General features: G+C 40.7%; 1 protein-coding gene across 1 annotated transcript in view; it reads left to right on the top strand.

Annotated features, from left to right (window-relative positions):
* The first annotated feature begins 5,824 nt into the window (after positions 1–5,824).
* ST6GALNAC5 (ST6 N-acetylgalactosaminide alpha-2,6-sialyltransferase 5) overlaps positions 5,825–24,274 on the top strand; it is a 69,447-nt gene continuing 50,997 nt past the window's right edge. Inside the window, exons 1-2 of the mRNA XM_056497295.1 lie at positions 5,825–5,993; positions 6,619–6,840. Coding sequence (XP_056353270.1) covers positions 5,928–5,993; positions 6,619–6,840 — 288 coding nt within the window. The 5' untranslated portion in view covers positions 5,825–5,927. The remainder of the gene's footprint in view (positions 5,994–6,618; positions 6,841–24,274) is intronic.

Below are 24,274 nucleotides of genomic sequence, written 5' to 3'. Positions count from 1 at the left end.
TAAACATGATCACTGTTTCTGTACCTTTCAACTGAATGCACTGCAGCCTGGATCTCTGGTGTGTGGTAGCAGAGGTCTGTCCCCATCTGAATCTGCAAATGGCCAGAACCAGCACTGCCTCAGGCAGCACACCTGAATGCAGAGATCCTCCTTCCATCTCTATCAACTTCCTCGTGAAACAAGAGTACCCAGGACCTCTCAGCACTGAGGTGAGCCCCCCAGGACTTTATTTATATACCTGTCTCTGGAGTATGCTGGGTAAATGGAAGACATTTAAGACATTTGTATATTACAAAGGTGGCCACTACATAATTTCAAAAGCCTACATGACTCAAGCATGAAACTGCTGAGCTATGACAGAAGTCACTGACGGCTACTCTCACACTGTACATGAACATTATTGCTCTGAATTAACACATGCATATACAGTGGATACTCTGTGAATAGTAAAGATGATTCCTCTAAGCCTGTAGGTAAGAGCAGTAGCTGTTACCAACATAAGATCTGTATAGCTTGGTCACTGAAGGACTTGACTTGATTCTGTGACTGTGCCTTTTCAGTTGGATGCTAGTGGATCCCCTTGTTGCCACAGTTGTTGTTCAGCCTGTCATCATAAGCAATGTTTGTGTTTGTGTTAGAAATAGCAGGAGAGTTTTCTATCGACTTTCTAATAATACATAAAGAACTGCAAACCAATCCATAATGAGCACTTATTTTTCTTTGCTTCCTTTTTTGCTTTAATGCTTCATGTCAGATGTTTGCTTGGTAAGTTGCTTTTTCTAAAGTTTAGAAATTCTCTTTCATTTAACACTTTAATTTCCTGTTGGTGTAGTTTTTCTCTCCAAAGGAACAAACATATGTAGACTGAAAACTGAACCATTCAGGATCCTCCTAAGACCTCGTATATTACAGCAAAGATACCCCATATTTAAATTTTTCCAGTCTCTCACCAAATCATAGTAATGATGTCCTCAGTTGCTTTAGTCCATGTGTTACATCTGTGCTCTGTTTATAGACAGGATATATGTCTTCCTTCTCTTGTTTTAGTAGTGAATGGTAAAACAAAAGACCATGAAGGAGTTTCTGGTCATGCCTGTTTTTCTTCCACAAGTGGTATTGGGTAAACTCCATCTCAAGCCTCCTGTGCTAATTTCTTAATCTTCAAAGTTTCTGACTTTAGATGAGGAATTTTGAGTGCACTGCATATTCCAGGATATGTCTTGTTTAACTTCTCCAGAAAAGTGATTAGAATGAAACATAGTGTTTCATGTGTGGTTTTAAAGCAGATGAGTTAATTCAGTTGAGCTAGACATTGTTTCTGAAACATCCAAGACCTTTATGTAGATTGGGGAGAAAACTAAGAAATAAGAAGGAAAAACCCAGCAGATTCAGCAGATTCAGCAGATCTTATCTCACTGATTTCCTCCTCCTGTTTTCATTTGCACTTCTATTTCCATGCAATATTTCATTTCTTTATGCATCTATCACTGTTTGCTTCTGTCAGAAGTTCAAAGGCAGCCTGCTTTCATAAAAAAGAGGCAGTCTTGACTGATCTATAATATTGTTTCTACCTTTTTTGACCAATCCTCAGTGCATATTTCCAGTTTTGAGAAGCATTTCATGAATCACTGGGCAGTTTGAAAAATCTATAGTGTAGGCTCATTACTTTGCTGGCTGCTGAATGTTTTCCATTGGTTGTGTTGCAAGGCAAAAATGCAGCCCTTTCTCTCAGGAAAAAGAGGTTAAAATTTCATATGTACATAAATAATAAAACAACACGTGGAGGTGATATCAGTGTGATGTATTTAATTTCCTACATACCTTTGGACTGCCCTGCTGTCCATTAATCCACACAAACTCCCATCATATTCCAACTCCTCAGCACTGTTTTTCTAGGTAGTCAGTCAAAAAAATCTTGCTTCTTTCCTCTAAAATGTGGCACTCCCAGCCATCCTCCCAAATGTCACTGGCTGCAGGCCCAGGACAAGCAATATTCTGTTCTATGCTACTGATCATGGTTTAAGCTCAAACCTCATAAGGCTGCAGAAGTGGGAGCTTTATACTTCCAAGTGCGCTCCCTGCCCCAGCAAGCAGACAGATAAAAAGGGTGTAGGAGTTTATTTCAGTAAAGCCAGGAGGCCCAGCTCCTGAGGAGACAGATCCACAGAATATAATGGAAATGACAAAATGATGCAACTTACCAGGAGTCACCTTTAGATTAATTTTAAATATTAAAAATATATTTTCTCATGTTTCCCACCTATCAAATCTTTCTAACTTAGATTCTGCATTTCAAAGGCATAAGGATATCAAAGTGGTCCTGATACAGTTAACCTCTCCCCTCCAATCTATTTTGAGCACTTCCATCACCAATATTTTTCTGAAAAACACCTTCATACACATAGTGTGATGGGAATGTATTTAAGTGCTTTCAGCACTCCTGCAGAGTGACATGCAGAACTCACCTAGAGTTTAACTACTTATATCACACCAGATCCCTTTTCTTCTCACTCTTTTATGAAGGGTAGTAGATAAACAAAAACTTTCTTTTTCTTATTCTCTTTAAAATTAGGCACAGATCTAAATCAGTTTTCTAAAATATTATCTTTTTTTTTTTTCCCCAGCAAAGGAGCCACACTGCCATCAATGAGTCACAAAATAATTAAACATTTAAGGCTGTCTGGGCTTTTGTTCTGAGGAGGTGACAAGGCTGAAGGGTACCTGCAACTTCCAGTTTAGAAGCATTCTGTGTACTGACTGCATGTGCAAACACTCTGCCTCTGGTCATGGTGGAAAGGAGACAGGGACAGCAAGAACACACAGGTACTAGACAATGCACTTAGGGAAGACATCTGGATCATCAACTGAAACACCAACCATTGCCCCCATTCCAAATCCCACTGAATATTTTGGCTAGCAGTTGCTGAGGTGCACTGGCATAGAGGCTCCTCCACTCCAGTGCTCATTGCAGACCAACCACCATGTGGAAATCGCATTTATAGTTGTACATTATACTGGGGTGTAAATTATGCTATATAGTCTCTAGATGAACTTCATGAGAAATCAGCCATAGCTTGAAAGGGTTATTTTATATCTCTCTAAGGAAATCTCTGAAAGACAAACTGGGCTAAAATGCATTATACAAAGGTAGTTATTTCATACTTCCAGACATCTTGGGGGAAGTTGCTGTTTGAGCAGTTTTATTTAGGAATCAGTGAAAGAGCTCTGTTGCTCCAGTCCATTGTCAGTTTTGAGAGGTTTGTTTCTCTCTGCACCACTATTTCTTACCCAGATTACTCACTCTGCATGGATTTTTATGCTGTCATTAGCATCTTAGGTCCTCCTGAAGCTGTCAGAAGCAGGTTTTTATTCTATATGGCTATTTTGTCAGCCTGTAGCTACAAAAAAGATGAAAATGAGAAGGGTATGTTTGAAGAGGAGACAAACCAGACCATTCCATGCAGATCAAAAAAGTTGGTTGAAAAGCTCTACTACCACTCTGCCATTTTTTCTCCTGGACTAAGGAAAGCAGCTGTTTATGCTTTAACCTGTCTTTACTGCCAGTTCTAATGAGGAATAGAAATGCATGGATCGTTCATGATCCCTTACATACAGAAAACAAATTGGTTGAAGCAGAAAGTCAGATGGACTTTAAGAAGTTTTCTGTATTGACGCATTTCCAAGTTGATTAAATGCTTGTAAGAGTAGCCTATGCTCTCCTCCTTGCAAATTTAGCTATTGGGTATACAGATTCATATTTACATGTATGCAGATTCCAATAGTGTTAAAAACCCCAAACCTCCAGATAGCTAGAACTATTAGTTTATAGGAATTTAAAATTAAATTAAATAGCTGGGCTGTTTTCCAGATGATTTTTAAAGTTCCTGTGCTTACACAAAAGCCTCTGTAGGATTTACATTACACTACTGTATGTGTTTCAGTGAGCATTTGACTGCCAAGAATATGGTCTATGACCAAAATGGCAATCTAATTAAATATTTGACAAGCAGAAAGCTGGACATTATTCAAGTCAAGCATTAAATTAGAAAATTTAGTTTGTCTCCTTTATCAGTAGATTTTAAAATCAGCCTATTCTACCAAAACCCATAAGTTTAATGAATTTGGTCAGACACACTGTGTAACAGATGTCTAACATACAGCCATGAGCCTAAATCATAAAAATGATGCTTCACTTTGACACGGCAAAATACATGTGAAAGACTCAGAAAGGTCAGTCACCAGCAACCTGCTTGCTGCAGTTGAGAAACAGCACTGTAAAATGCATGAGCCGCCTTTTGTAGTCTCTTATAGGGAGCCTTGGAGAGGCACAGATAATTTACTTTCAGTGATTCATCAAGTTGGCCCTTTGTTTCACTAATTTGAGTGTCAAGTGCAACCACATAATAAAGAATTACCAAGACCTGATAAGATTCTTCTTGCACTGCTGTGTTTGTCTGAACAACTGGTTCTGTTGAAACCAACCCTACAAACTGCATAAACAACAAGCGTGTGTGCGACTGGCATCTTCTGCAAAATGATAAAGCGTGTTTACTGCGTTCTCCGCTGGTGAACCACACCTTCGTGTTTCTTTTTCCTTTCTTAAAAGGCACTAATTGCACATGCTGTGCCATGTTAGAGCTGGCATTTGTTTCACTGTTAGTCCTCCAATGAATTAACAAAGATAAAAAACTTATTTCAATGACAATTACAGCCTTGAGAAAGGTGCTATTCTGACCATGGTTGAGTTACCCTGCTGATAGTTTTCTCAGTAATGTAATTTTTAATACTACACAGCTGTAGGTTAGATGTGAAGCCATACATTAGTGCTACTATTTCAATGAGTAGTTTGAAGTGAAATAACTTCATGATTAGGAGATAGTTTTTTTGTTTTTTATTAATGCTGTCAGTCTAATCAATTCATGAAGATCAACCCTAAAAATGGCTTATTAAGAAGGGACACATTTATAATTGTGTAATTCCCACAGCAAAAGGTATGTTATCTGATGTCTGGTAAAGTTTTCACAACTGAACTGTACACTAATAACACAAAGAAAGAATAAAAAACTTTAGAAGGCTGCTTGAGAGTGGGAAAATGTCCGCCTTCAGAAACCAGAGAGATGGCATGGGGAGCAAGTCTGTAAGATTTGATTTATAAGACGAGGAAAGCTTCTGTCAAAAGGGTTTGAAACTAGTTGTTAGAGCTTCGGCAGGATTGTGTTAGGGGGTATTGTCAGCGCCGCACAAGGAGTTGAGGGTGTCGATTTTTTTACAAACGTGAATTTAAAGTACTGCCTGATCCCTGCCAGCTCCAGGAAACCCAGGTAGCGGTGGGAGAATGAGAAATTTTCCGCTAGGGAAAAATACAAATAATGTAAGGTGAAGGTCGTGGCCCGGTACCACAAGCAGGACAGAGGTCTGGGCAGAGGGAGGGAGGAAGGGAAGGAGCTCCTGCTTCTGCTCGCTCGGGGCCGGAGAGGCGCCGCCCGCCCGGTGCCGCCCGCCCGGAGACTCCCGGTGCCGCCCGGTGCCGCCCGGTGCCCGCCCGGTGCCCGCCCGGTGCCGCCCGCCCGGAGCCTCCCGGTGCCGCCCGGTGCCGCCCGCCCGGTGCAGCCCAGAGCCCGCTCGGAGCCGCCCGCCCGGTGAACCCGGTGCCAGCCCGGAGCCCGCCCGGTACCGCCCGCCCGGAGCCTCCCGGTGCCGCCCCTTTGCCGCGGAGCAGCGCCCGAGCGGGAGGCAGAAGTTAACTTCCACCTGCCCTGAAGTCGCCGCTGCGCCGGCAGCAGGAGGCGGAGGCGGGGGCGGAGGCAGGCGGGGCAGCCGAGGACCCGGCTCTGGCAGGCTCCGAGGGTCCGGCCGGGTGTAATTCCCCCCTAATCCCCGCCACGGCGGCGCTTCCCCGGCCGAGCCATGTCTGCGGCTTCCCCGCCATGCCGAGCCTAGCGGGGAGCGGGAGGACTGGCGGCCGGGAGGCGCACAAAATGAAGACCCTGATGGTAAGTGCATTGTTGGCGCGGCTCATCCCGGCTCCGGCGCGGGGAGGAGAGCGGGGAGCGGCGCGCAGCGGAGCTGCCCCGGGCGCCCTGCACACGCTCCAGCCCTCGCCGGGCTGCATCCCCGCGGCTCTCCGGGATCGCGCCAAGGCGGCCGAACCTTGGTGGCGGCGGCCAAGAACTTTCCGCCTGCTTTCTTTTATTCGTGTTGCTCGTGGTTTGGGGGTTTTGTGTGTGTGTGTGTGCGTTTTAAGGAGCGTACAGAAAACCGATCTGCTTAAAGAACGGAGCTGGAGGTAGCTGGGCGGGGGGAAGCGCTACAGCCCCCAACACTCTTTAAAATGCGCTGATGAGATGCCCGAAGGCGGCCGGCGGCACGGGAATGAGGGGCGCGGGGTAGCCGGGCGCACGGAGGGAGAAGAGGCGAGGCAGCAGGGCTGGGGGAGAAGGAGGGAGGCACGGGAGCGGGCTGGCGAGGGGGCAGGAGGAGGACGGAGGGGCTTCCCCGTTCTCTCCTCGCACTTCTGCCGGGTGTGTGGTGGGTGAAACTTGCGGGTGCGCGGGCGGGGAAGCGGCGCGCCGCGGCGGGGGGAGCCCGCTGAGCCGGCTCTCTCTGTGCCCCCCGCAGCGCCACGGGCTGGCCGTCTGCCTGGCGCTCACCACCATGTGCACCAGCTTGTTGCTCATGTACGGCGGCATCGGCATCGGCGGGGGCCGCCCGGAGCCGCGGCGGCAGCAGCAGCAGGTGGCGGCGGTGCCCAGCCGCCCGCCGGAGCGCGGCCAGCGCCCCCCGGCTCTGCCCGTCGGGGCCGGCCTCCTGGAGGGCTACATCAGCGTCCTGGAGCACAAGGTGAGCGGCCGCGGGACCCCCTCCCGGCCCCGGGGCAGCCGGACCCCGCGCTGCCCCCGCTCCCTCGGGGCGCCGATCCGAGCTCTGCCTCCCGCCCGGGAGCTGCCCGGCTCCCCGCGGGGTCGGTGTGCCCCGCCTGCCTCGCTGCCGGCCTTGGCTTAAGCAGCCTCCGGGTGCCGTCGAGCCTGGCCCGAGGGCAGGAATTACCGGGGTCAGGAGCCGGGCTCCAGCCCGCGGCCGGGTGTTTGTGCTGCTTCTCTTCTCCCTTGCACAGCAGAAGCGGGGGGGGGAGGATGGAGTGTTTCGTTTCTAATGATGTATGCTCTGGATACAATACAAATGTATGTTTATGATGATATTCGCGAGGGTTAAAGAATGAGGTTTATTTACTGGAGGGCAAAGTCAATAGGTACATGTTTATTCTTAGCTCATTTTGTCATAGGGAAGGAAAAAAAGTCTCCTGCAGAAATGACCTTTTCATCCCCCTTCTGGGAAGCGGTTGTCACCCATACTTTCCATTCTAGAAATTGGGGGCACTTCTTTAATGGTGAGCAAAATTATGTTCCTCCCCTTGACAGAAGAATTACCAGGCTGTATTGTCAGACTAATACTTGTTTACCAGAGATAGGCAGAGTAAGCTCTGATAGCTCTCAGGACAGATGTAGTGACATAAAGTGAGCAAGGTGGCACATCCATGCCAAAGAGATACTCAAGCATCAGAAGGCAGATTCCTCTGCTTTTTGTTTGGTGTTTGGTTTGTTGCTTTCACCTGGAAATTCCAAGGTCTTCCTCTCCCAAAACCCCAGATATTGTTTAGTGCACACACATCTTGCAGTAAAAATTTACTTCAAAAAGTAAGCAAGAGAAATGTGGATTCACAACTTTTTTGTTTTCACATCCAGACTGACAACCTTCTGAAGGATATGCTGTCAGACAAGTTACTGGGCTCAGTTTAGAGGTACTGTGTGAAGACTAGTGACTTTGATATACAGAGATTTTTATTGTTCCTTCTGGCATAACTTTCTATGCAAGAGTTATCTGTAGGGCTCTTAGCACAGAAAAATAGCACATGATGGTGCCTTGTAGGCTTTATTTGCTTTCTTACATGGTTCTCCTGGAATTTCTTAAATGTAATGTCTATAGAAAAAGCAAGTTTGGCCATGGGCTTCCTACTGTCTGACGTGCACTCTTGTAATTATTTTTTTCTTCTTGGACATGTAGTGATAGGTGTAGATATATGTGCACATGGCTTTTATATCCAGCAGTAATTGAAAAGATATCTGTGGGTTTTTTGGCATGCATGTGTGAGTAGCCTTCTAATTCTGATAACATCTCACCCTGGTTTCTCCAGACTCACAAGCACCCCTCGTTAACAGGCCATACTTAAAATCACTCTTCTGTTATTTTCCAGGATAATTGTAACATTTCCCTGTGTTTTGGAGAAAGATGATCCTTTGGCTTTCTAATATATTGTAATATGGCCCAAACTCCTCAGGTACTCCATTTCTGAATTTCATTTCACACAGCTCATGCCTCACAGTAATAATTTGCTGAAGGTTTAATAACTTTTCCACCTAACTTCTGTGGGTCAAAATGAATGTTGTCCTATCCCTGCTGTGTTCCCAGCTTGCATTGTCTTATTTTAATGCACATGAGATCATGCAGAGAGCTGTGCCACTGTGGTCTACAGAGCAGTGTGGACACTGTATTACCATAAGGAGACTGGGGAAAAAGGGGCTTTGTCTCTTAATAATGTATTTGTTTCTGTAATTTAATTTGGGGAGAGAGATAGCAAGAACTGAGGAATGGTGAGACATGTTTAGAGAACATGTGGTTTGGGTGGGACATTGGAAACTGCAAAGAAGACAGCTTGAATAGAAAGCAAAATGAGGGAATTGGGAAAGTTTTAAGGACCGTGAAGAGAGCTGCAAGAGGAGAGCAAGGCAAAATTCTGTAGCTGTGAAAAGGACATGATGTTTGAAGAGGCGGGGAGGTCTGAAAGGAGATGAGAAGTATCTGTTGTTTGAGGGCAACAGGCTTGCAAATCTAAGGCAGGAATGAGTTCAGCAATGGTGCATGTTATTTTGGTAGCACAGAGGTGATGGTGTGAAATGACAATGAATGGTAGATTTTTCACAGTATGGCTTCCTTAATTTCCCATATAGAATCTTGGAATTATCTGTCAAGTTGAATGACCTGAAGCTGAATGACCATTATACAAAATTCATCCTTGGTTATGTGTTCATGCATGAAAGACAGCTAGCAAGAGACTGAATGTCTGGATCATTCTTGTGCTTGTTTCTGGATCCCATAATTTGCTTTAACGGGAAGATCTCCTTTCATGTTTGTGGTGTTGTACCCATTCTGGTGCATTTAGTGAGAGTAAGTATGCACATGTATGTAGAAGCTGTAGGACAGATACTGAAGTTTTTGATCCATAATCACAATGTGAGTATTGACACATGAGCTGTGTAAGTATGTGGCAGTAAAGATGTTTCTCTTCAGGGATAAAATTTAACAGTTGTCCTCATTATGAAATATCATGTATTAGAAATGTCTGTCACTCCTAGTAATACAGCTCATTTAGTAATGGCAGATGATCATGTATGGAGACTATTTGCCAGAAAATTTAGGCACTTAGTACTAAGTAACAGTGATTTTGAAATATAGCCTGCAATATTGTAATTACCAATTATTTTTCTCCTTTTATTTTATATTCAGTAGGAATAGCAGTTCCTCATCCATACTGTCAAGATAAGCAGGCAGTCTCTGAGAATACAGTAGAATATGTCTTTTTTTTTTATTCTGGGTTGAAGAGATTTTTTGCAGGAGCTTCTAGTCTTTGTTTTTATTGTTTCTGCAAGCCCATTTTTCCATGAGTCAAGCATCAGAGATCAGAATTCCTGTACTTAGCTTTAGTAGCCTTTCACAGTTTAGCAGTGTGTACATAATTTTTGTTGAGCTGAATTATTGGAACAAAAAAAAAATCAGAAATGCTGTGGATTCAGAGATGCAGGTAGATTCTTGTCATTTCACCCCTGTATGTCCCAGAGTAACAGCAGTTGACAGACATTGTTGATGGATATTTGAAATGAACAGATAGTATGTCTTTTTGTTCCCAATAGCCAGATGTTGTATCCTAAAAAAAAAATCTCACATTTTGAACAGAAAATATGGTTTGCTGATAGTTGTTGAGAGGTCAAGGACTGAAAGAAAGTGAAGAAGTGGCAGCTTCTACTTCAAGGAGCTGTTGCTTCCTACAGAGGCACTTTGAGTGTAGCACTGCTTAGCCACTGCATCTGCTCTGCAGTTAGAAATAACAAGAGTCCTGCACTGCCAAAGTGACATCTTTCATGACTTCTTTGAGTGTTGTCCTGAAATTAAAGAGGTTTTATCACTGGCATTGAGGGAAGCTGAATTATGCTCTTCTGTGGGGAGGCCTGGGGATAAGCCTTTCTCTTGATTTATCACAGTGCCAGCAAGAAATTACAATGCTGATATTTTTAAAGCAATTACTGCATACAAATAAGAGAAAGTTAATGAAAGTAGGAAACCTAGCACTGTTCCAGAACTTGCAAGAAATAAATATTTAACCATTATATTACGATTCTGAAATGAATGTGAGAACATGTCTCTGGATAGTTAAAAGGCTTTTTACCCAGTATTGACTCAACAGTTGGTGCTGCAAATAAAATACGAGTTTGTCACGTATGTAATTGAATAATATTTCAAGCCATCAAGGATTTTTTTTTTCTTAGAAAATAAAAAAAGTTAAAATCAATCCTGCAGTCAAAATGTATGATTTATTAGAAACACTTTTAAGTACCTTAAGAGCGAATTGAGATCAACATGATAATTTAAGTGATCACAGCGATTTCTTAATTTATGATAATGTGAATTATCATATGCAAAGAAATTGTGGTGATCCCTCTAAATTAATGCAGATCAGATACTATTGTAGTTAATGAAGTGTTTTGAGGAAGAGTCATTCTACAAATACTGCTGCTATAGCTCCTTAATCACTGAGTTGCAAAATTTGCTCTTGGGTGAAACTATTTTTTCGGGGGTAGTAAACTTTGTGCACGTGAAGTCTGGTGGGAATCTTGCCATGTTTTATATTATTTTTTGTAATTATTAAGTCAAATGAGTTTGGAATTTGAATTTTTACCTCATTAAATTATTAGCAGTTTGGGGCTGGATATTTTTGGGGGGTTTCACTAAACCAGCCAACATAAAGATGAGAAGAAATTGAATTATGTTGACAGTTTTAGTGTTTTTAAATGAATTTTTTGCTGAACCATAATGTATCTTACAGCAAAACAGTTTGTCTTGCCTGAGGTGGGATCAAGCCCACAGAGTTAAGTAAACCTTGTACCAGGATTTCATTGCATGTTCCTATTTGCCCCTGAAATTCTTACCTGCAAAGAAAGGAACACAAACTTTATTATGCAATTAAAGATTTGATGGAGTTTTTATTATGTGAGAGATCCACAAGGGGGAGACTTTATTCTAGAATAACCTTGTTGGGGACACTTCATCTGTCAGAGACCTAGGCAGGGTGGGAGTCCAAAATGCCCTTTGCTCAGTGCTCTCTTGGCTTCCTGGCTTTTTGTATTTTTAGGTACCATAGTTACCTACCACTGATAAGCTGTAGGCTTATTTAAATCCTTATAAAGTTGGCATCCTAAAAAAGTGTATGGAATGTAACTGACTATCCACACACAGAGAGCAGAGACAATTGTTTTTCCAGATTTACCCAGCTTTTGAATAATGACTGCCCTGTGCTTGGCAATTTCTTACTTTTGAGCTACTGCAGTAGTGTGCTTTTTCAGGCTAACATTCATTTTGATGATCCTTGTCTAAAATTTTCAGCAGTTTCTGTGTGCACTAGCTGCTCACTGCTCACAGGGCAGTACAGAGCCCACAGCAATCACAGCAAATTGTGGTACATTTTCCTGTTTTCCAGTTTGCTTGGCATCTCTGCAAGGAACCAGTAGTTCTAGCATGGCACTGCTTCTGCTTAGGATGTCTTGAAGTATTTTTAAATATTTGCATGTAGGTATCAGGTGCTGTGCAGTTTATACATTTATTTTATGAAAAAGGCTGTGTTCTGTAGTTGGACACATTTTTGTAGGATACTGACTCCAGTGTGAGTTTGAGGGAGAAATGTTAGCTAGGATCATAAGAAAAAGTTGTATTTTACAATTAACAGTATTGCCTAATTCTTTCTAAAACAAGTTCTGTTAAAGATGAAATCTGACTAGCAGGGGTAGTGAGTCCGGGCAGAGGTCAGGATCTGTTGCTTAAAAAAAAACATCTCAAAAGGGCAGAGATACTATTAAATATTGAAATGTCTCTGAAAACTGAAAGATGCTTGGTATGCATCTAGTGCATGATGTTGTAAATGTTCATTAATGTAGTGTGATGGATAAAAACCTACCCAACCACAAACTAGCCGTGTTCTGATCATTTCCTGGTGATTGGGAAGATAAAGGAGAGACAATCATTGTTCTAATACTGAAAATAAGAGAAAATTTCGGAGTTTATACTAGATGAAGGTCTTGCCCTAAGTAATTTATGACATTATGTTATATAGCCTTGTTCTTTCATAGGAACTGAAGCAAAAAGATTATTTCAGAGATTGTATCACAAGATATTGATGATTTATTTCAGTACAAACATAAATAGTAGGTAGTGAGGTTGACAGTTGAAACAGAATTGTGTTTTAATTTTCTCACATTTAAAAAAAGTTACATCTCACCAGAATATCTGATACCTTGTATTGGTAATGATACAATATCTTATTTTTGCAACTGACCAAGACAAAGTGGTTTTTGGGTTTTTGTTTTGTTTGTTGTTGTTTTTTGGTTTTTTTGTTTGTAGAAGAAAAACTGCAGAAGCATGAAGATGTTCATTTTTGCACTTCTTTTTATTTTACTGATTCTGGATTATATGACTTTTTTTGCAAATTATCCTGGTTTGGGAAAGGTGAAAAATGAGTAAATATGCTCTTTTCCGTTTTATGGATATCATACACATAATATTTTAATATGGGGGTGCAATCTGTTTCCCTCATCTCCTTACTTGTCTTCTTTTGTGAATGCACAAAATTCTTAATTCAATGGATTTGCAAAATACTTTCAGGCAGGGAATTGGTGACATTTGGTCTGCTGGTGAGATTTGTTCATCTCTCATGCAAAGCCCCTTAATTTTTTTTCTCTTCACTTTCAGCATTAATTTCAATGACCAAATTTGTATTTTTAGTATGTGTTGAAGTATATTATATTTGATAACCATTTCAAGTTGCTATATGGTGCACTTCTTTTTCACACGATCTTTCACTGTGAGCATTTAGGCTATTTTCATCTTTCTGTGAAGACAAAGTGTTCTTTTGAAGGTTTTTAATCCTTGGTGGAAGCAAGTCTGAACTAAATGAGATTTTCAATGACATGAAATGTAATTTTTGCTCACAGCTGATGGATATCTCTCAATAGAGTTCCTTAAATTCTCCCTTTCTGCTTGTCCTGGGGCATAAGTGGATATGGAATATCATCCTAACTATGTGATATCCTCAAAACAGTAGGTTGCAGGAAGTTTCCTTTTGCCAGTGACCTTCCTGAGGGGTTTAACCTGTATTGCTCAGTAATGCTCCATGTGCACATCCTTGATGCTGAGGTGGCATTGATACCAAGAACTCAGTGCATTAATTGAACTTCTAATTAGGGCAATTATGATCAAATCAGCAGTCGTTTGGTGCTGATATAAGCAGATGTGACAGCACAAAAGCTACTTTGAAGGTGAGGTGAAGCATCATGGTATTTAACCTCACTCTGTTTCATCTCATCCCTGTGCCATCTCCATTAGTCATCACTCTTTCTCTAATAGTTAAAACCTGAAGTGCTAAGACCAGGTTAACTAGTAAAGTTTGCTGTCAGCTGGAAAAGCAAGTATTTTCCCATCAAAAACTGCTATTAATTTTTCTCTATTGTCATTCTGAAAATAGCCAAGTGCAGTTAAAAATAGGAGTCATATAGGCAGTGAGGGAACAAGTCAAGGCTGGAACTTTCTGCCTTCAAAGCATCAGTTTGGAACAGAAGTGCAAAATACAGATGGAGAAATGGAGCTCTGAGGTGTCCCTTGATAGTCTGTATGAAAGACAGAGCTGGGCACTGAGGAACATGTACACATTGCTATACAGAATCCAGCACATTTGAACTGGGGCTAGGCAAAACTGGTCACACTTTGAAGGAAGGAAGAGAAACACAGTGTTTATTGCATGCAATAATGAATACAGAATCCTTACTGAAACTTTGTGAGCAAACTTCACAGTAAGATTGGGTTATTTTAAAGCACAGAGAGAGAAAACCGATAAATGTAATATATTAGCAGAGTATTCTTTCACAATGACGGGGTAGTACAAAGTGTTCATTGTCCAAGATAAGGGAACAGTAATGGGTTTATATGGTATGCAAGCAGCATAGATCAGGTTTTCTTAATTCAGATTTAATAATATGAACTGTTGTAAGTCACACAGAACAAGAATATATAAATGTGTGTCTTGTTGTTAAATACAGCAAGTTACGAATTCATTGCAGCTGTAGAAAAAATTCTATTATGGAATGGATGGCTTAGTTAGAAATAACCTGGAAGAGGAAAATGTTTCTCAATAAACATTCAGTATATTTGGAATATGCATTTTTGTTTAGCAAATAATATATTTTGAATTTAGTATGTTATTAGCATCCTCAGGTATTGGCATGATGTTAATATTGCAGAAACAAAATACTCTGTAAATTTTGTACTGTTAAAATATATCTTGCCCACAGCTATAGCAGGTCATAAAAGTAGATGCAATAACACTCAGCAGAGCATCAGTCTAAGAGCTAGCTCTAAAGAAAAAAAATTCCACAATGCAAATCTGTGCCAATGTATATATCTGTACCAAGCCTTGTGCACAGGAAAGTTAAAGGAACTTGTTATGTTTAAGAAATGTCTGGCTGAGAAACAGAGTTGTAGAGACCACATTCATCACCATGTGTGGGCTGCTTACCAGTTTGCCTGCATGAGGATAAAACCTTTTCTCCCAGTTTGAGATACCAGGCTGTGTTTTGCAGGCAGTGACATGAGTTACAGCCAGGCTCATTCCCTTCTAAACTTTCTTGCCTGCATTACTGCATGGAGTGCCTGGAGAGTAGTGCTAAAGACTCACCAACAGCACATCTGGACAGTTCTCAAGTGCAGTGCCAAGGACTGAAGTTGCATTTGGTACTCTAGCTGTTCTTTAGCTTTAGCCATCCAAATGATGTACACCTTGTATTTGAAGAGACTGAACCTTTGGCCACAGCAAAGACATGTTTAGAAAACATGGTTTCCAAGACTTGTCCATGGTCCTTATGAGAAAGCTTGTGGCCAAATACGTGGAAGCAGTGCTTTCCCAGCTTTATCCTCAGTCTGAGTGCAGAGCTCAGAGGCTCACAGGAGTATGTGCTGTTGTACACCCTGTGCTATCCCTTCCCTGCCCTCCTCCAGCTGTCAGCCTGGCATCTTTGGGTCAGTCCTTCTGACACTTGGCTTAATTTCATCCATGGAGATTAAAATAATGTCACGTGTGCTCCTAAATTTGGTTGCTGTCCATTTTAGTCCTAATGCTACTGTAAAAAAGTTGGTTTTACACATCTCAGCATATTGGTTGACTCTAAAATAGAAACATAAAACCTCAAAATACAGCCAGTGGTCTGAATGCAGCTGCTGAAGCAATGCAGAGTTAGCACTGCCTGTCCTTGCTCAGCTCATCTGCCTGTGCCTGGATAATTGCAGGTGAACTCCTGTTTTTAAAAAGCAAGATATGACAAAACATTTTATTTAGGTAGTTTATTTCTTAGAGTTTATATTCCATAAAATGGTCATTGTTGATATTATTGATAGCTACCTAAAATAAATTTTACAAATAAAATACCTATAACAAAGTCACTACTATTTCCCTTTGTTCACCTACTTACGTATTCTCTTTGTAGCACCACTCCAGATTTCTTTCTGTTTTTAATAGTGATTCATGAGCCTTACAAAGACTGAGACAGTTTGTTATAATATTGCTCACATTATCCATGAGAGCTACCTCAGCCATGAATGGGACTGTACATAATACCCAGCCCTTCAGTGAGGGTTTTCCCAGTGCCAGCTGACATGATGTCTGAGCATATGTCAGGATGGGATTTTGCCAGCAGACAGGAGCAGGCTCTGCCCTCCCTTTGAGCTGGTTGGAGATGCACAGGCTCTGCTCTGGCAGCAGAGCCACTGCAGTTTGCCTGTTGCTAAGCCAGAACTAATAAGCTTGACTGAAAGGCAGGTTTATTGTGCTGGGCTCAACATACATGTTGTGGTTCAGTGGCTTTCACATGGAGCTCCTGTGAGTCCTGCAGTCGGCTCCTGGGCAGTGCTGGCGTGGGGCTGGCTCTATGGAGCATAGTCAGGGAACAAATCTGCTGGTCAGGGTCCTAATGGCTTCCTAACTCTGCTCCAGTGGAGATTTTCTGCCACACTGCCACTAACTTTTTGCCTTTAATGACTGGAGAATATACAGAGTATTCTTGTCACTTGAATTTTCATCATTAGTTTGCCACATGTTTAGTACACTTAACAAAAAAGAATATTTTTCATAATTTCTTTCTTGTACTGTGGCCTAATATGATAGATGATGATGTGGATCACATTTTCAAAGTTTGAAATGAGACACTAAATTTGGTTCACAGAGCATGATTTAGTTATCTGAATCACCACTTACAACAAAATCTGCTGTTTTCACTGGGTAGATGCTGAAGACTAATTTCTTTGCTTTACAAAATCATGTTTGAGCATGAAGCTGTGTGGTTTTTTTGCTTGTAACATGGCTATTTCTGTATGCACAGGTTATTTGATTTGTAATGTTTGTGCTTCCATTTGTCTTTTCTGATATTCTTACCATGTATATATTGCTTTTGAAATATTAACAACTGTATCTTAATTTTGATCAGTGAAGAATTGTTGCTGATAGGATATTTAGTAATGTCTTCACTAACAAGAGGGTGGTTTGCCTGTGAGCCTCAGTGTTACTCTTTCCATATGTAATTTTCATATTAATGGATTTAATTTTGCATTAATTTTGACTTAATTCCTATGAATAGCCAAAAGCTCTGGTTTTTACAAGTAGAATCAAAACTAGAGCTGCATTTTCACTTTTGCTGTATCTGCTTTATGTCTCAGTAGCAGTGCAAAGAAGCAATGAACCTAGTTACAGATATGCTGAATATTCTTTCTCAGGGGTGGTGTTGATGTGTCCCTGATGGTTTAAGGGCATAATTGAGGTACTTTGTGCAGCTGGTACATGTGGAGGAGGGATATCAGGGCCAGGAGGGTATCTCTGGTATTAATGTGAGTGATTTCTTCCAGCACAGTGAACCCTTTTGATCTGTAGCAGTTTGTGTAATACAAAACAGCTTTCAGGGTATCTTTAATTATGCCTGTGGACATTTTTTGATGGAAAGTGAAATGAGGCTTTGGAATCACCTTTCACTCCCAGCTGTGCTGATTTGAAAGTGGCACAGCTTGCTAGCCACCAGTAAGTGTGGGATGTGCACTGGATGTGCAGCATCCTGGGCTTCAGGAGGAGCTTTGGGTGGCTCTCAGTCTTACTGTCAGAGCTCTCAGTGCTGTCAGGATGGAAGAGCAATATATTCCACACACTGACATCCATATGAGCTGTAATAGCATGTATCTTCAGATCAAATTGGGATTTGAGACACCTCACAGACCTGTCTTTGAGGTTTCTTGTTGCTGAGGAGCTCAGTGAGGCTGAGGCTGCTCTGGGAGCACCTTGAACAGAGTTTATGCTGAAAAGAGACTGAGCCACTGTGCTCCTATCAGTGCTCTCAGACAGACACATGGAGAATAAACTGATTGATGAAATGATGCATCAACTTTATTAAAACTTTCTCAGAAATGATATTTTTTTAATTATGCCACTTTCTAGGTATATTTTTCAGCATGTTATGAAGACATATCATGTTTGTAGTGCATAATGTGAAAAAAATCGTTTCAACATGAAAATTAATGTCCTAACATTTGAACTTTCAGGTATGCTGTTGAATTTTCACAGTCTAAAGCAAATAAAAAAAGAAGATTATTTCTTTTTGAAGGTGCAAGAGGTGATCTCATCTATGTCATACTAAGTCCAAGGACTTAACAGTTATTTAAGTTCTCAAAACTTCTTAAAATTGAGTGCATTGTTCACAGCAAGTGAATGAAAACCTTGTGACTGAGATCAGAGGTAAAAACAGCTATAACAGGGCAGTGTGTAAGCCAGTTTAGCTAAAATTGAGTCCCTCATGATTCTGAATGATGAGGCTGCATCTGCTTGTCTCCTTTTTTTTTAATTGCTTTTTTGTATACCAGTCCTTGCAAAGCACTGAGATTGAAATCCAAAACAGAAGTAATCTCTAAAAAATAGTTTCCCTTGGAAAACAAATAGATCTGTCAAATTATTTTTTGCTTCATATCCCATACTTGACATCAGTAAAACTACTGAAAATTACATTACAGTGTGTTTATTAAAGTTGTGCTCCTATGCAGTAATACACATAAGACATCTCACACTGCCTTAAGGATTAAGTTAAGCTCCTTTGTCAAGCCTGTTGGTCTGGCAGGACTGTTAATCTTTAACTGTCAGACTCTGCTTAGATCCTTCTTTAGGCTGAGGCCATGGCTAAGTGCAAAGAAATTAAAACAAATCAACTCCTGGTATTTATGCTTTCATGTTTTTGCACAGAGCAATCAATAAAATGAGAAGCTGGTTTAGACATACATATTTCTATAAGAAGATTGTATTTCAAGCTCTTATTTAGCAGCATCATATTTGCTTTATGTTTATGGTTGTGAAATATGAAGACAAAGTTGGCAGTGTTCAAAATGTGAAATTCATGAAAGATATGCTCAGGGTGACAGCTCATTGAAAGGAGGACAGAGGATAATTTTGTGAACCTATATTTCCTAGTTAAAAATCCATCTACAGTATGTCCATGTTTTATTGTTACATCAGTAAATATTCTTACATTTTTCTTTCAAGTTGCAGCATTAATTCACAAAAGAAATGTGCTATAATGGCAGCATATTTAGACATGACAACACCAGAAACAAAATTGTATGAAAAAGAAGGTGATGCTGGGAGACAAAGTTAAATTCATTGTGAAAGGTAAAAGTTAACATTTTAGCCCTAAAAGGGTATAAACTGATTGTAAGGAACCATATCACTGTGCTATAGGCATCAAAGATTTGTGTTTTCCTGTGAATGTCTGTACCATTTAATTAATATTATTCTTGCTAAATTTGTGAAGAGGAATTTTAAAATAATTATCCGATAATAGCCAAGCTGTGCAATTTGTGCAAATATTCATCAGTTAAGTGATACAGGTTGTATGGTGAAGCAGTAGGTAAAATATACTACAAAGAAGCTTTTGGGTGTGATAGGTGCCTGAATTGTACTTTTCTACTCAGACTGTACATTTTTTTTAGTTATAGGAAAAGAAGCCCTCAACAAATACAATTTTTTTTTTACATACTCCTTCAAATATAGTTTCATGTGGCTGGTTTTGCATTTTATGCACATATAAACTTCCCATTTTTCTGAAACGAGATTCTTTCCCTCAAATCATTAAATAATAATGCTTTCTGCTTATGTATCACCTTGCTTCTGAGGATCTCCAAATGCCATAGAACCATTACCTGGAGACTCCTGCCATGAAGCACAGGAGTGTTAATTCCTTATGACATAGGAGGATAGTGGAACAAAAAAAGTTCAAACCATAGTTTTGATCTTGAGTATCTGGAGAGGGATTTAATGTAGGAGTTTGGAAAGCTCTGGAGTGTTGAAAACTGAGGGGACTCAGCCTTGGGACAGGCACACAAGCAATCACTTAGAGATACCTGACTTTCATGCATGGCTTGGAAGTTAAATTTAAACCTCATTCTGTGTAGCACTGAAGCTGTGTACAGTGGATTGGGAGAGTGATGGACCTGAAATGGATTTGAGATTCCTGCTCTGCTGTGCAGAGCTGCCCAGCAGAAAAACCAGGAGTGTGCTTTCAGTCCAACCCTTCTGCTTGTGCAGGGCCATGGTGGGATGGTTTAGCCCAGGGAAGAGGTAACAAAAGAGACACAAAGTGTGAGTTTCAGTTGCAGATCTTGGAAATGTGTGTAGAGCATTTGAGTTCCTTCTCCAGGAGCTGTTAAAGCACATTTTTGAGTTGGAGCTCACAACTCTTTGGAGCTTTCCAAAGAACTTTCTGATCTGTTTTAGGGAGCTGTGTAACTCCTCCAATTTCATCATGGGTGACAGTGTTGGATGTCTGCAGGGTTGCCAGATTTCCTGTCAGACACACAGAAAGAGCAGTTCCTTAAATGCAGATTGGGGTGGTGGCTAAACAAGGCTTTTGTAGCCCACACTTTCAGGTTCTGGCTTTCAGGTTCTGTCAAAGTGTCATCAGCTATGCCTGAGACACTGAGGTCCCATTCTAAATTAGTGCACAGGCACTTGAATTAATGCCTTGATTTTTTTAGAGCATATTGAGCCACATACACTTTGCAGCAGCTCTGGTGGCTTAGGGCAGGTTAACTCTTTGGGCATTAGAGTTGATGTGCACAGCAGGGCTGCACATCACAGTGTTTTGGGCTCTGATAAACTTCAATGGGGTGTGCACACACAGGCACTGAGCTGCATTAAATAGGCACCCTCAGGTCCTTAGGGAAACAGTCTATTCATCATACTGGCACCAACTAGTTATTTTACATTAATTTATTATGCCTTGAGATGCTTGGTGTATATTTTACATGGTACTGTGTCATACATTTGGTATTTATTTTATGACGTTTTATAAAAAATATATTGTGTTTAAAAATAAAATATGTGAATTTCATTGATGGGGAAAAGAATCATGATAACACATTTCAGATTTCTTTTTTGCATATTCAAATAGTTCCATCTTATTGTACTTTAAAGCAAAAATCTTCCTGGTTCCAGAAGATAACCAACAAATAGGATGATTTAAAAGATATTTGAATATAAATGTAGCCAGTAAGTGGCTGATAGTTTTGAAGTATGAAGTCTATCACACAGTCCTATGAAACGAGTAGTTTGGGAAGAGGAGGAAAGAATCTAGCCATATACCTGTTAAGACTTTCTTTAAGCACAAAGATAGAAGGGGTGTTTAGGCTTCCAACTGAGTCCTTAACCACTCTAGGAGTGCTGATCCAGAGTTTCCTTGGACACTGAGTTGTGGCAAAATCACTTGGGTTGTGACTGTGTCTGATCTAGTAGATTAAAACAGTGTGTCTCTAAATTCTGTGGAGTAAAGGCATCCACTGTATCCTTGGTCTTTAGATAGTCCTCAGTTTTCCTTGCCAAAAATTTGCAAAGTCTAAAGAACAAGTATGGAAATTATAAATACAAGAGTGCAGATACAAAAGGTTTCAATTATTTTATGTGTATCAATAGTGAGATATGAGCAACAGAAATACAGGATTTATGAAGTATGACCTTTGAAAAAAATTGAGGTCTTCTTTCAGGCTTAACATTATGCAGCTAAAGATTAAATGACCTCAGTTTTCTTTGCTTTCTATGGATTAGGAATAAATATTTTTCTCTTCCCTTCCAAAGGGTAAAAATGAAGATAAGATAGTTCTATTCTTCTCATTTAAAGTAGGAAAGTTTGAGAAGAGAACTGCAAGTAGTGAATCATGTTATCATGGATAACAAAACTGCAATAAAAGCTGCTGTGCACCCTTTTCAGAGTGAGGGTGTTCAGACCAGGCCATTCTGATGAGACACTGAGATACACACACCCACAGTCTTGTAGCTTAAGGTGGATACATGACTCACAAATGGTGAACCCTGGCAAATCATCCATCAAGTGATGTGGAGACTGTCAGGCAAAGCAGACTCAAATAACGTTTTTTTCTTTATTATAATCCATCATTTCTTGTTGTTTCTCTCCTAACACTCCTATATTGACAGACATTATTGTAACTTTTTTCCCCTTTGTATTTCTTGGGAGAACAAGAGCATAGCTCTGGGTGGCTGGGGCCATTCCCACATGCTCTTTGCAGAGCTGGTGAGAGACACACAAGGTCAGGAAATGCTATGAATGAAATATTATTCAGAGAACCCAGCCTTGCTTCTGCTGAAACTCTGTGGAATTCTGCCCTGGAAATCAGTGGAAGCAGGATTAGTGCCCAGGTCTGCAGCCCAATCAGTTGTTATTAGCAGAGGCTGCCAGTGCTGCTGGTACAGACTGCAAGATGTTAAGCACCAGCTGCTGATCACCTCTCCCACGTTGGTACATAGATAATTTCTGATTCTGCTGTGAACTGTTGAAGCCTGTAGATCAATAAAATTTGAAGACAGCAAGGGGGAAGGGTCAGGCCAACTCTATCAGGTTTGTACAGGTTAGGGAAAAGATTGTGAGGCTGCAGTCTAGGGCAGCTGAGGGAGCTGAGCTGTTTAGTCTGGAGAAAAGGAGGCTTGATGGACACTTGCTTCTGAAAGGAGGTTGTAGAAGGAGTTGGTCTCTTCTTCCAGGTAATAAATTTCTCCACTGAAAGGATGGTCAAGCATTGGAACAAGCTGCCTGGGGAGGGGGTAGAGTCACCATCCCTGGAAGTGTTCAAAGCAGGTGTGAATGTGGTGCTCAGGACACGGTTCAGTGTTGAGGATGGCAGTGCTGGGTTAATGGTTGGACTCTTACTAGCCTTTTCCAGCCTTAATAATTCTTTGGTTCTGTGATGAGGGACACTGAATCTTTGTCTTCTCCTTCTTGAAACTAGCACTGAGCTCAAGTCCCAGCAGTTCCCTGAAAGGCCAGGACTTCTTTCATAAACCAGTGACCTTTCTTCTTGATGATCTTTGCTGACTGGTGCTGTTCCTGAAGGACTGCACCCCATGGAAGGGACCCACACTGGAACAGCTTGTGAAGAACTACAGCCTGTGGGAAGGATTCAACTCCACTTTTGAAGATATGAGCAAGGAAACACCAGATTCAATATTCTCTCATAGATAAAGCTCATGGAAAGATTCATCAGTTGTGCCAGTCCAGATTTGTCTTTCAGAATGGTCCATGTTCTTGTTTGCAGTGAAAGTGAGTATCTGGATGGGGTGGGATACAGATGGGATTTGTAATTCACCTGTAGTGAAATTGTGATATATGGTGGCTTTGGTTTAACAAAAGGAATGGTTTGTACTTTGAAGCCCAGTAATGACAATATAAATCAATTCTTAGTTACATTGTAGCTGTGTTTACCTCAAATTAATTTTCAGACACCAGTGCTAAAGGGGAACATAGTGTAACATTTGTTGTAAAGTCAGAGAAACTTGCTCCTTTGTCTTCTTTTGGTAAAGGTTAAATCCTGTGTTGGAGAGCAGAACTTTCAAAAATTCCAGTTGTACTTCATATATCATCTCAGTGTAATTTTTTTTTTTTAAGTTCTTTTTCCTGTATGTTATTTTCTCACCTCAGTGCAGTCTGTTACTGTGCATTCAAATGAAATACACTGTTAAGATGTATAATACCTGAAAGCCTCTGCTCTGAAGTCCAGTGAGACACATTTTCTCTTTTACTAGTAGATAGTGATAACGTAAGTCTCTAATCTCATTAGTTTATAAAAAACACTCCATAGCCCTTGTGTGCTTTAAAAAAGCAGGAGGTAGAAGAGACATGATTAAGTTTTTAAGAATTGTAAGGAAAATGTTTCTTTTGCAGCAAAAGTACACTTATATTAGTTTAGTATTAATGTTTTGGAAGACAAGAGGGAGAGTCTTTGATTCTGAAGTTAATATGCTCACGTCCTGCGTGGAAAAACTTAGTATTTACATTAGTATTTTTGTGACTGAACTACAAAATAGCAAGCTGGTATCTTTTACTATTTATAATTTACCTTTCTGTCAATATTCTTTTTCTTGTTTATCTTATCACTCTGAATAAGAGGAGCTAGCAACTTTGGCTTTGTTTATTATTGTTCTCAGGTGTGTTTCATTATTCTTGGCAATTACAGAATCTATCAACTCTTCATAGAATTTTTAGTAAGTAGCATTATTATTTTATTCAAGCCTTTAAATTTGACCAAAGTTCATTTATTTGATATTTTGGTATAATTGTCTGGGTTTATGTTGGAAGATTAAGTGCATGCTGTAGAATCTAAATTCCATTTTTTTTTGTAAGAAAATTGCTGATGATTTCAGTGTATGATTTAGATAAAAAATTAAGCTGATAGGGGACAGACAAGAAGCAAGTGGTGAGAAAATAGTCATCAGATGAACTCTCCATGTATTTGTCATTCACCTGAGTAATTTTCTGCTTGTTTCTGTGTTCATCCTATGCTTCACAAGTCTCTTATTCCTTTGTGCTATTCTTAA

The sequence above is a fragment of the Oenanthe melanoleuca genome, chromosome 8, assembly GCF_029582105.1.
Source record: "Oenanthe melanoleuca isolate GR-GAL-2019-014 chromosome 8, OMel1.0, whole genome shotgun sequence".
In the NCBI taxonomy this organism is placed as follows: Eukaryota; Metazoa; Chordata; class Aves; order Passeriformes; family Muscicapidae; genus Oenanthe; species Oenanthe melanoleuca.
The sequence above is the reverse complement of the archived record's forward strand: the minus strand, read 5'-3'. Positions and strand labels throughout refer to the sequence as shown.